This window comes from Pongo abelii, chromosome 11 (assembly GCF_028885655.2).
Source record: "Pongo abelii isolate AG06213 chromosome 11, NHGRI_mPonAbe1-v2.0_pri, whole genome shotgun sequence".
NCBI classification, from domain to species: domain Eukaryota; kingdom Metazoa; phylum Chordata; class Mammalia; order Primates; family Hominidae; genus Pongo; species Pongo abelii.
In genome coordinates this window covers 130,441,289-130,454,488 of record NC_071996.2, presented here as the reverse complement: position 1 = coordinate 130,454,488, position 13,200 = coordinate 130,441,289, and the positions used below count along the sequence as shown (strand labels likewise).

The window sequence follows — 13,200 nt, the reverse complement described above, 5'->3', positions numbered from 1 at the left end:
ATCCTCACAATGGCTTAAAACTGAACTTGGATCTTACCATTTTAAATATGAACACTTATTCTTAAACTGGTCTCTATCCAATAGAATCAGAAATATTTAGCCCTCATTGCTGCGTTGGGGAACACCAAACCAGCCAGTTTCAGACCTTGAGAGTAAAGGAGACTGTGGTAGTGTTTTTACAAATCTTACTTTTCATTCCTTATAAAAAAAAAAAAAAAAAAAAGAATTTTCACATGAGGACAAATGGTAAAAACATAATTAATACATCTTCTCCACAAAGAATCAAAGAAAGTGGCAACCATTCTGCAACACTAATAGAATATTTATACAGACGTCACTGAATAGCATGGGATGCTTCAGCAATCCCTGCTTAGAGAAACTGCCCAATTCCCTATGAATGCCAATTATTTTACTGGAATACAAAAAGTATATTGGGTAATTTCCCACATGGCTCATTATCACTTTCAAACCCATGTGGAAAGCCATTCTGTTATGTAAGATCTAAGCAGCATTTCTACCTATCCACCCCCCAAAATGCTCAGTTAATTCAAAAGCCAAAATAACCCAAGGTCTCTGAATATTTGCTCACCACATAGAAATTGTATATCTACCTAGAGTTTTAATTGCCAGAAACACATGCAATGATTTGAGGCAACATTTTCTTGATGTAGAAAAACATTTTTCTTCATGCTATTTCTTATTTTAAAATAATCTGGCAGTTCTTCAATTAAATAAAGTCAACAACTCTAAACATCTGAATATTATAAAAATGAATTTGGTACTTGTCAGACAAAACATGGGGAAAGAAAATGGGAAAGTTTTGGTGCCTTAAGTCAGAAAGACCAGTGTGGTTAAACGTTCTATATCATCAATCATAAATCATCAACAGGACCCAAAATCTCATCAGTGTCTATTATAATGAGAACAGGTCTCCTCCGGTAGGACCAAAAATTTTCTATGGATGTTTCACTGGCCCAATCAGATATTTTAAAATCTTCATAATAAACATTCCTGGAAAGACCTAGCAATCAAACAATTAAGATAAATAAATTTAAATTATGTCCTGAGAGGAATACTAGTTTAATTTTTTTTTTTTTTTTTTAGTTATACACTTAGGCTCTGTAGTAAAAGAAAATCTGGTTATCATTATTCTATTAACCACTCCATCTGTTCCTTATACACATACCAGGATTTCATGGCAAAGGAGATCAAGAAACACCACCAAGATTAGAAAAATTGGTAACAGCTTTTTAAACATTCATGAGGTTCTTTGACCTATAAAGACTTTTCCAGCTAAGGACAGCCATATTAAGAATAAATCATTACTTGTAAGATATACATATGCTCTCATAAAAGTTCCCTAGATGACCATTAGCATAGCCACCTGGCCTTATGTAGCTCTGCCTTTGAAGAAATCCAATCACTTCAGAGAAAGGCATGTAACTATGGTAATTTTACAGAGGTTAAAAGATGTAAAAAGGGCTTTTTATTATTTTCGCCCTTAATTCTCTGGTCTGTGTGACTGTGCTTCTTCCATATAAGAAGGAAAGAAGCTGCTCTTTTCAGTTCTCTTTTTTAAAAAATAGAAAATAAATCGAATGCAAAAGAGAGAGAAGACAGTAAGTAGAACTGCCCTACTTTGTAAGGTTAAATTGGCAGAGTGCCAATCTCATATCCTTACACAGTAGAAAAGGCAGGAGCTAGGAATAAGATTCTATTGGAACACACCTATACCCACTTGTTTACACATTGTCTCTGGCAGCTTTCATGCTACAAGGACAGGTTCACTAGTTACATCAGAGACTATATGGCCAATAAAGCCCTTATTGCCTGAAATATTATCTGTCCAGTCTTTTAAAGAAAACGCTGCTAGTCTCAGCTTTAAGCTATAGTGGTCCTCAATTAATATAAACAGAAACACATCTTAGTCCATTTGGGATGCTATAACAACAGACATAGACTGGCTGGCTTAAGCAACAGAAATTGCTCACAATCTGGAGGCTGGAAGCTTGCGATGCCAGTGTGGTCAGTTCTGGTGAGGACCCTCTTCCAGGCTGCAGACTGCTGACTTCTTGTATCCTCATGTGGCAGTGAGGAAGCTAGAGAGCTCTCTGAGGTCACTTTTATAAGGATATTAATCCCATTCATGAGGAACCTACCCTCATGACCTAATTTTTTCCCCAAACTCCTACCCTACTAAAATCATCACATTAGGGATTAGGGTTTCAACGTATGAATTTGGGGAGAGGCACATTCAGTTCACTGCATTAAGACATGAGTGTTCCAATGGCCATGGCCAACACCCGGCTGCTGGGCCTGATCTAAGATACTACCGTGCAGCCACCCCAGACTGGAATGCAAAGGCTTTAGCCTAAAATAGGTTTATGCTTTTAACAGGAAGTCCTTTCTATCTATTTACACAGATACTTAGAAAAATACATTCTTCCTCATTAAGTCACATGGCATTTGTTAGAGGCATGCCTATTTTAGCATCTGACGGTATGCAAGGGTTCCTGAATATACATGGGATGGGCCGTGGAGAACTATACACCTAAAACCAACTTCTAACACTTTCCCAGCGGTAGAGTCTCAGACTGAGACTCAAAGCACCAAGGTCTAATATGAATCTTATCACACATGAGAGACCTCATACCAATCATACCATGTTTTCATGCCTGAGTTACCGCCTTCCCTGGACTTCCCTACCAACCCCCACAGATATGCTCCCTAGGCTACCCCTCCATCTGGCTTCCAGGCATGTTAGAGGCACAGCTACATCACACGTGAACGTCCCCACCACAGCATAAACTAGTAGTATCCTAAAGTACTCTGTAGAGCCGAACACTATAATTTTAAAAATAAGTTAAAATTTATTAAATGAAATAAAGTGCCTACCTGAACTATTAAAGTAGTATTGCTGTCCTGGGTAACCAACACTGGAGGAAAAACCACCTAAACCTAAAAGAAACAAACATTTTAATGGCAGCCATAAAGCTTTAAATGCTAATTGTTTCAGTAATTAGGAAGTTCTCTGGGACAAAGCCCAAGGTCATTTCAAATGATTTCTAAACACTTATTAAAATAAACTCCCTTTTGTTTGGGGGCCAGCCCTAACGGGAAAAGAGTGTGTGTGTGTGTCCCTACAGGGAAAAGAACGTGTGTGTGTGTGTGTGTGTGTGTGTTTGGGGATAGGGAGTAGAAAATGAAACCCTAATTTACACTCACTGAAGTTCCTTAGTCTTTGCCTGCCAAAGTACCAAGCCTCAGCTTTGATGTCTCTGTACAAGCAGAGACACTCTGGCTAAATGGAGAACCTTCCTCAAACAAGGTGTTAGGAGAGCCATCCTCCTTACCCTTCCTAGGGGACTTCACTCTTTCTTGTCCCTACAGAAGGCAGTAGGACTTTGGCACGGCTGAATGAAGTGAGGGGGGGGCCAAGGGCCACACCCTCAGGGTGACCCTCCTCTTCCAGGAGGCATCAGACAGCAGCTTCCACATGCTGGGTCGTTTTCCATGGGGTTCCTGTGTCCTTCAATTCTCAGCTCGCAGAAAAAAGGCCGAGTTCGCAGGCTATTTGCAAATTGCACTGAGTGTTCTAATTTTCCTATTTAATTTGCTGTTGTATTTATTACTTTGAAAATGGAGTGGTGTAGAAATAAGTCTCCACTTATTTTTTAAGGCTTTTAAAACTAAGAGTTTAAATATTATAATTATGGGGAAAATCCTCTTTAAAAATTAAACAAAGCACTTGCTTAAATTTCATAACATGTCTGCAAAAAGCTTTACTAACCGCTTCATCATGAGACACAGAAAAAAGAAACAAGACGTTAAACTCCCGAGAATCCTCTTTTATCAGTACTAATGAGTATTAAATTGTATTGAAAATATAATAAAACTGGACATTTTCAATAAATGAAGCTCCCACTGCCTCCTCTAAGTACATACAGTGGAAACACATTAATAAGCAAATGCGGGAAAATGAGAATCTGCTTAGATGCAACACAGCCTGTAAAAATCAACCAAAAGTGAACACGACCTGCTAATAAAGGTGCCAGTGCAGTGCCTGGAAAGCTTTCTAATATCATGAATATTATATGGTTCTCAAGAATACCAGTCATCAGCACAAACTGTGAAACAAATTATTTATGGTTCAAGAAAAGGTAAAATAGTCTCAGAAGACTTCCCATGAATAAAAGATGAAATAGTGGAACTCAGTCTATAAAACAAGTGTTTGCAAACCAGTTTTCTTACAAGTCAAAATGAGAATCGCATTTAAAATTAAGAGGTCTAAAAAATACAAGTATTTCTAAATGAAATATTTTCATTGAGTATCAATTTGAAGGGAAAAATAAAATTAAAAAAAGCAGGAGCTAAGCTTCAAGCAATAACAGACTTGGTTTGGCCATGCATGAATATATGGCTCATCCACCAAGGACCCGGTCATCAGTCTGAATTCTTTAAAATATTGGCCATGCACTTCAGTCCAGGCTTCGTTTTCTTTTTCAACTTTGCCTTGCACGTATATTAATTCATGGACTATTACAGAAGAATGCATTATTTTAAACGCACTTTAGTTCTCTGCATTCTTTAGGAAATCGTGGTTTTCTGCGGGTAGCATTAAGGTTGAGGGTATAAATATATACTGATATTTGTCCCCTAAGAAAGTGTCAGATTCAAAATTTAAGTTTGCAGCCTCTTTTGTGGAGCAATGTAAGGAACTGCACTGGTTGTTTTACCTTTTGGTTTAAAAAGAAAAACAGGCATATTAGGGAATTCTTGAGCTGAACCACAGGGAAAGTTGGGGTTGCTTCTGTTCACATTAAAATTAAGATGAACTTCCAACCTGTTGTCATGCCAAAGGTGTTTTATTCTGTACCTGCACATGCTTCCATGATTTTCTTCAGAGGCCCTTGAGTGTACATTAGTCCAACAAGAATCCCAGCCAGATGCCCAGCGAAGGAAGTCCTAGGAGGGAAGGAAACCCTTTGTGAGTGTTTGTTCTGCTGCTGATTAGAGACATTCTGTCTTCTCATTAGCCCAGTGCATGTCAAATAGTCACAGTCTGCAGGCTTTGTTCCACATCACATCTTTTATGCTAAGCAGCATTTAACTCAGTCCAAAGAACAACATCTCCTACCTTAAAAAAAAAAAAGTACAATGAATAACGACCACCACATGTTTAAAATGCAACACCCCTCCTTAACCAGGGGAAGTGGGTTGCCTCCTCCAGAGCAGTGGAAGCATTTGGTCAACACAAGTCATTATATTGCTTTCTGTTTTTTTCTGTACCTCTTATCACAAAACATAAATGAAATCAGTTTTCTCTGTTTGGCATTAAATCTGGAATTATCCAGCCATCGTGAGGGATGATGTCTATCTGTGTTATGGCAGGGCAGACTGCTGCAGTTTTCTACACCATGGATGAGTGAAGAAGAGAGCAAGTGAATCTTGGCAAAAGGAACTGAGACGCCCACCTGCATCCACCAAAGTTGTCTTCATGTGTATGTTTCAGTCACTCAGAACAAAGAAACACAAATTTAAATTTCAAACTTGAAAGATGAGTTAGGGCATGAAAGTGTTTGCGTTAGGGCATGACAGTGGTTTAACTCTTCTTAAACTGGCATCTAAAACCGGCAATTACTTATAAGATTTATTTTCAGAGGTCTACTTTGACCCAAGTGGCAACACTCTTTGTGGAGTTCCCTGGCTGAATGACCTCCCACCCAGCCTGAGTTTAAGAAATTACTGGGGATTCTCAAAAACCTCTGCATGTCACCACAAAGGGGGGATCCTACACAATGAGTTGTTCTTTAAGCACTTAACCTCAATTTCCAGCTGCCCGCCACCCTCTAGACACCCCCGCGCACACATGCACACATCCACTGACACCTTAAACTAGGCTTTTCTGGGGTGCCACTCCCACTTCCCGTTTGTAATGCCTCTCATACCCCTCCCAGCCTTCCCATTCCTACTGTCACAACCATGCTTACTGCCATCTGGACTATTTGGAAACGCCCAGTGTTGGGCACAGAGTGAACCCCAGATGAATGTGTGTTGAATGAATAAAATAAATGAAAGAAAATCATCCAGCTGGTCTCCCTGCAAGCCAGCTCTTGCTCTCCAGTGCATCCCACACACGGCCATCAGTTATCCTCCTGAGGCAGAAGGCAAGTGGTGTCATTGCCATCCTCTGAAATCCACTGGCTCTCACAGAATACTCTGGTGTGTGTGCAAGCCCTTCCAACACTTGGCCTTGCCCATCTCTGCAAAGTCAGAGGGTGGAGACCTCATCGTCTACTACCTCCATTCCCACACGCCCCACTGTCACATCCCCCAAGCACTCTCTGACCACAGGCTAAGCCAAACAGCACCTCTGTCAAAAAAATCCCACCCCAGTTGAAGAGTCGCTCTTTCCTTCTCCTGCCTCCCCTCAGAGCCGAGGCTCCTACCTTATTCTGGCACGAAGCCAGTCTGCTGGTGGCACAGTACTTACATGTCTGTCTGCCTGTCCGTCTCTCTCTGTCACACGCAAACTCCCTGAGGGCAACAATGGTGTCTCATTCATACATTATACAAAATTAGAAGCTTTAAAAAAAAAAAAGCCAAGCAAATGAATGCATTCCCACAGCCTGGAGTAGTGACCTCTCATTCCAGAAGGTGGGAAACTGAAAGTTATGAAAGAGCCTGATGGAGACTCCAAGAGCACAGCCTTTATGTGGCTTTCACATATGTATTCCAAACACCCAGGACAGTGCCAGGTACATGAGAGGCACTCAAGGATATGTTGAGTAAATGGCTCAAGTGTGCCAGGACCGTTTCACCAAGACCAACAGGAGGTAAGTTAAAATCACTAGATCTTCAGCTCAGGGTGCTTGCTGAGCCACGGCAGTCACAGAGCTAAGAATCCGCCATTTGGTAACCTACACGAGACTCAGAGTCAAAACCAACACATTGCGCCTACTACGGCAGCAGCCTAGGGGAGAGTCCATGAAACACCACAAGCAAGATGGTTCTGAGTAATTTTCTTTGTCTCCAAGCTATGAAAAGACTCGTTGGCTCTCAGGAAAAGAACATGCAATGAGGAACACTTGAAAGAAAGAGACAAACAGGAGCCTTGTAAAGAGAACAGCATTGATGCTTGTTCCCATTAGCTGACTAAATGACACTATTGCCCAGACAAGCCCTCACATACACACACAGACACGCACACACACCACATACACGATCATTCCCTCAGGGAGAGCATTATTTTCATCAAATATATCTACTGAAACAGGAGTTCCCTGACCCCCTCCTTGCAGGATGTGCCACAGTGCTGTGACTTGTCTGTTTGGTGGCCGTGCATGCTTAAACCCCTTACGGGAAGGGGAGCACACAGATGGGCAGGTGCAGGAGCTGGGACGAGTGCCCCTAGGCTTCAGCCCCACGGCAACGTCCAGGGGTGTGTATCTGCGACTCCTGAAGCCCAAGTGGGTGTGTGTTACCGTGCGCTCTTTTAGCCTTGTGGTCCACAGGCAGCTTAAGGGTTAGACAGCTCAGTGAACCCTCTGCTTTTTCACAAAGGCAGAGGGCCAGTGTGAAAGTTTTCTGTTTCCCTGTTTCTTCTCTGGCATCCAGGAAAAATCAGGTCACACATGGACTTGAAGGATGAATGTGGGGCTTTTATTGGGTGATGGAGGTGGCTCTCAGTGGGATGGTTGGGGAGGTGGAAGAGGGATGGAGTGGAAAGATGGTCTTCCCCTGGAGTTTGGGTGTCCAGTGACATATCTCCTCTCCGATCATGCCCAGGTAAACTCCCTCTTGGCGTTCAGATGCTCCTTCTCTTCTCTCTGTTGCGCCGTTCTGCTATTCTGCTCTTCTGTTCATCTCCTTGCCTCCTTCTGGAGCCTGGGGTCCCAGGTTTGTATGGGTACATGAGATGGGGGCATGGTGGGCCAAAAGGCAGCTTTTGGATGCAAAAACAGGAATGCCTGTTCCCATTTAGGGCTGTAGGTTTCCAGGCTTGAGGGTGGGGCCTTTGCTGGGAATTGCCCTCTTCTACCCACTGTTTCTGCCTCCTGTCCATGTCACTACTTCATATAATAAAAATATGGGACTGAACATTTTTTTCCCATTTTCTGGCAAGAATAGTAGGAACTATGCTTTTAGCTCCCCAACCAAGCTAAACAATTGCAAAGTCACCCCCCATTATCTGCAGACCCCCAACTGGATGGCTGAAACCACAGATAGTACTGAACCTTATATATACTACGCTTTTCTGATCTCATAATCATAACAGCTACTAAGTGACTCACAGGTGGGTAGCGAGACAGCATAGACACACGGGGCAAAGAGATGATTCATGTCCCGGGTGAGACGGGGTGAGATTTCACCACGCTACGCAGAGCAGTGTGAAATTTAAAACTTATAAATGGCTTATTTCTGGAATTTTCCATTTAATGTTTTTGGATCAAGGTTGACTGGGGCTAACTAAAAATGCAGAAAGCAAAATCACAGATAAGGGGGACCACTGTACTTATTTTATTCTATGCTCAGGCTCAGTACAATCAGCCACCTATTAATAGTCCTAAAAATGACAAAGAAAGTGGCAGTTTGAGAGATACAAAGAAGTGGCTAGGACCAGTTAAAAAAATAATAATAACTTCAATTTAGATGAAAAGCATATAATAATATTGGTATTTCTGAAACTCTGGTTTCAAATCAACCTTCATGGTGAAGCATATGTGATATAAAATAACATAGAAGGAAATTTCAATTTAAAACTTCAACCTATTAAACAATTAATCTTGAATCTCATTTACAATTTAGAGTACAATACAGTGAAATGAATTTCTTATCTATCTCTAAATGGTTTTCAGAAGTTTGAGTTACAATCTAATTGCCCTAATATAATTTCAAATATCTAGGGAAGGGAGGCTGGCAGTCCAGAGAACTCATTGCATCATCCTCCAACATTTAGCATTTTCCACAAAAGTTCCATCTCAAAACATTTAACTGGTCTTGTTTCATTTAAGCTCTATACAAGTGTTCAATTTTAAAATAAAAATGAGATTATGACCTTATTCAGTCAAAACTGAGAATCTCTCAACATTACACACACAAAAAAACAGGAGAATGAATTTCACTAATGTAAAAGGAATATAAAAGTCATTTTAAGAGGTAAATTAACTTTCTCCATGCCCTTGGTAACCATTTGACAAATCACTTCCCTTCACCCTCTAAGAGATACCCACATCCTGAGCGAGAAGATAGATGGACCTGCAGACAGGGAGAAAACTGAACTGGGAAGGTGGTTCTCACCAGTCCTAGGTTAGGGCACTTTACCCCTGAGCTGGGGGTGCTGTAGAGACAGAAAGAAGCCCTGGGCTTTGGGGGAAGATGATCCATCTGAATGCTCTGATCAGTGGCTGGGATCTACCTTCAAACATAACAGCATCAAAACCAGACTGTATTGTTACAATCATAATTAGACGTGTTAAACAGAAGTTGTGAAGCTTGTGGTCTCTGAATAAGCCCGTGGCTTCATTCTGTTCTTAGCTCTACGTGGAAGCTGCCATCCAAAGCAGGACTCAGGGACAATCCTGTGACTAGGAACAACTTCCTCTTGACCTTACTAGGTCTTAGGCTAGGACTGGGGATTTGGTTATGACCTACCACCCTCTATCCTATTCAGAGTAATTCCTTCTGGGACAGGACCACCACCAACTCTACATCCATGACCACAGCAACTACAGTAAACAGCCTGACACTAGCACTCAGTACGTAACTATCAGATGAGAGGAAGAGTGGAATTTCAATTACACATAAAATACATGTATCTAAAATACACTGTATTAAAAAAATCACAAGTTACATTTGTATGTCTTTTTTAGAAAAATGTCAAGTGCTTTACTCATTTTTCAATTGGGTCATTTGTTTTATTGCCAATGAGCTATAGTTCTTTACATATTTTGGATATTAGTCCTCTATTAGATATATGGTTTGCAAATATAGTCTCTGTTCTGTAGGATGCCTTTTCGTTTTGCTATTTCCTTTGATATGAATGGGCAACAGATACATGAAAAGCTGCTCAACATCACTAATCATCAGGGAAATGCAAATCAAAACCACAATGAGATATCACCTCACATGTGTGAGGATGACTATTATAAAAAATCAAATGATACAACAAGTGTGGGCAAGGATGTAAAGGGAACACCAATACACTGTTGGTGGGACTGTAAATTGGTTCAGCTATTATAGAAAACAATACAGAGGTTCCTTACAAAATCTAAAAATAGAAATACCATATGATCCAGCAATTCTACTTCTGCTATATACCCAAAGGAACTGAAATTAGTATTTCAAAGAGATATCTGCACTCCCATGTTCATTACATCATTATTCACAATAGCCAAGATAAGGAAACAACCTAAGTGTACATCAACCGATAAAGAAAATGTGGTATGCATATACACACACGCATACACACACAATGGAATTTTTATTATTCAGCCTTAAAAAATAAGGAAATCCTGCCATTTAAGACAACATGGACAAATCTAGATGGCATTTTCCTAAATGAAATAAGCCAGATACAGAAAGACAAATACTGTATGATCTCACTCATATGTGGAATCTAAAGAAGTCAAACTCATAGAAACAGAGTAGAACAGTGGTTGCCAGGGACTAGGCATGGGAGAAATAGGGGGATGCTGATCAAACGCTACAAACTTTCAGTTATACGATGGATAAGTAAGAGAGCTAATATACAGCATGGTGAGTAGAGTTAATAATAATACATTACATTGTACACTTGAAATTTACTAGGAGAGTACATCTTAAGTGTTCTCACCATACACACAAAAATGCTAACTACTTGAAGTAATAGATATATTAATTAGCTTGGTCATGGTACTCACTCCACAATGTGTATGTACATCAAAACATCACATTATATACCTTAAACATATACAACATTTATTTGTCAGTGATGCGTCAATAAAGCTGGGGGGAAAATTCAAGCTGTACATGGTCACCAGTTAATACTTCTTTTAGCAGGAAATCTCACTGGTATAGATAATGACTGAACACAGCCTCCCCCGTCCACCCCACTACACACACTTGGACAGTGTATTACACAAAATATATGTTCAATTAACAAAACAATAAATATATTATTATATCCTAAAATTGGTAACTTAAAAGCTTTATTTCTTCCGTTAGCTTAATAGTAACTCTCTTTAGAAAAATCATAACTATAATCAAATACTGACTGTGATACTGACATACAGTCACAGGGGCCAGGCACACCACTGCTGCCTTTAGCCACACAGATCATACAATGCACAGTCAGACTACAATGAGAAGAAAAATAATTTTTCCAGGGTCACAGTGATTCTGCAAGGTAACCAATAACGTCACGATTCAAATTCAGATCATGTATCTCAACTTGAGAGCAAGGTTAAGTATTGATGTAATTTCACTTTAATAAGGAACAATAACTTAATCCAGTAGTTCTTAAACTAATTAAAATTCTAAGTACCTTTAAGTGTCTGATGAGAGCCAACAAGCCTGTCTTCAGAAAAACTGTGTATACACAAAGTGCGTTACCTGTAATTTTAGGATGTTCATAGATACCTTGAACTCCATCCATGGACCCCTTCTTAAAAACCCTTGATTGAGGTGAATAATTCATCACAAACAAGAATTTCAGACATCAGCACTAAACCAAAGTAGTTCTATATTTAAATGGAAAACATCTTGCTAGTACTCAAATCATGGCAGCACAGAGGAAGCCATTTATTCTGATTACTCAAGTTCATTAACTTATTGTCCAAATTCCTTGTTGTGTCATTGCTTCTGTAATGGTGCAACCTATTTCTGGGTTCAGTTTCCTCCTTGCCAAAATACAATGTTTCATAGTTCTTTCAGTTAATATTTGAGAATAAAAAATTATCCTAGTCTCTGTATGTCCTAAAAGGTTTTTATTTCAGCATCCTATTTTGATGACAGGTATAGGATCTACTGCTGCTGATAATAAATGTACTGTCAGTTGGAAAGACATTCCTCTGTAGGCAATCTGTCTTTTCTTTCAGTTTTCAAAGATTTTCTCTTTATTTTGAACATACTGTCTTTATACCACAATCATTGTAGCTAGTTGTAGATTTATTTAACCTGCTAAGATGTGCTGTGTTTTTCAACATGAGGTCTCATGTGCTTTTACAATTCTGAAAATCCTCACCCATTATTTTTTGTCCAGTGGACCTCTAGATAAGCAGCACTTGTGTATTTCCTGACACAGAGGGGGTGCTCAATATATGTTTATAGAAAAAAAAATTTTAATAAAATATGAAAGGGTTACAATCAAATCAATGTTGCTATACATTATTTATGTGGGATAGTGATAGCAGAAAGGCACTTTTGGAGCAAAACTAAGATTAAGCTATTATTGTGGATCTAAGTTATGCAAACTAAATACAAATATTATTAACACCAACAGACAGTGTTCTTTCCTATCAAGCCAGCTTAAGCTGCTCCTCATCCATTTAAGAGGCTATTGTAAGGCTGAGTCAAGTGGTTATGCAAAATGTTCCTGCTCTCATGTGCCACCGTGACAGAATCAAAAACTGGATCTGTGACTGAAAGCTGTGACAAGCTATAAAGGCCCTCCTCTATTAAATGGCAAATTCTTTCCACAGTTGAAGAGGTTGTCCTCTCAAGCATAGCTCAGAAAGCAGAAAATGTAATACTCTAAGACATAATCTCACAATGTATGCAGAGCAAATGACCTCATTAAGGACGCAACTTGGAGACACAATGTCGGACAAGGTAAAGGAACAAGGTAAGGTTAAGAGGCAGTCAGCTAGAAGTGGCCTATTGTACTCTCCACGATTTCTTCCTGTAAAAGCAGTTAATAGCAGGTAGGGGCTGCACTGATCAGAAGCTCTGGGGTTTGGGGATCTTAATAAATGGTCCCAGATTCGCAGTACCAGCAATGAGATGTAATACAAATTTTTCAGGTTTTTGAACACTAATGCCACTAGGAAAGATTTTGACAGGATTGCTTCTTCTTAACAGAAACTGTTTTTAAACTTCTTGTTTTCTGTCCTTGATGCCTCCTTCAACCATGATACCAGCATGGTCTACATGCTCTGTACCATGCATCCCTTGCTCCCTTTACCTTTGTCCTCAGAAGTAAAACCTAGCCATCTTCCAATA

The 13,200-nt window shown here is 39.8% G+C and overlaps 1 protein-coding gene across 19 annotated transcripts in view; it reads right to left on the bottom strand.

Annotated features, from left to right (window-relative positions):
* The window catches only part of RHBDD1 (rhomboid domain containing 1), a 164,332-nt gene that overhangs the window by 85,981 nt on the left and 65,151 nt on the right, over positions 1-13,200 (bottom strand). For 16 of the 19 annotated variants that reach the window (XM_063712444.1, XM_063712441.1, XM_054548610.2 and 13 more), the window contains 2 exon segments: positions 4,877-4,965; positions 2,896-2,958 (listed from right to left, as the gene is read on the bottom strand). In XM_063712444.1, coding sequence (XP_063568514.1) covers positions 2,896-2,958; positions 4,877-4,965 — 152 coding nt within the window. 19 annotated transcript variants of the gene reach the window in all.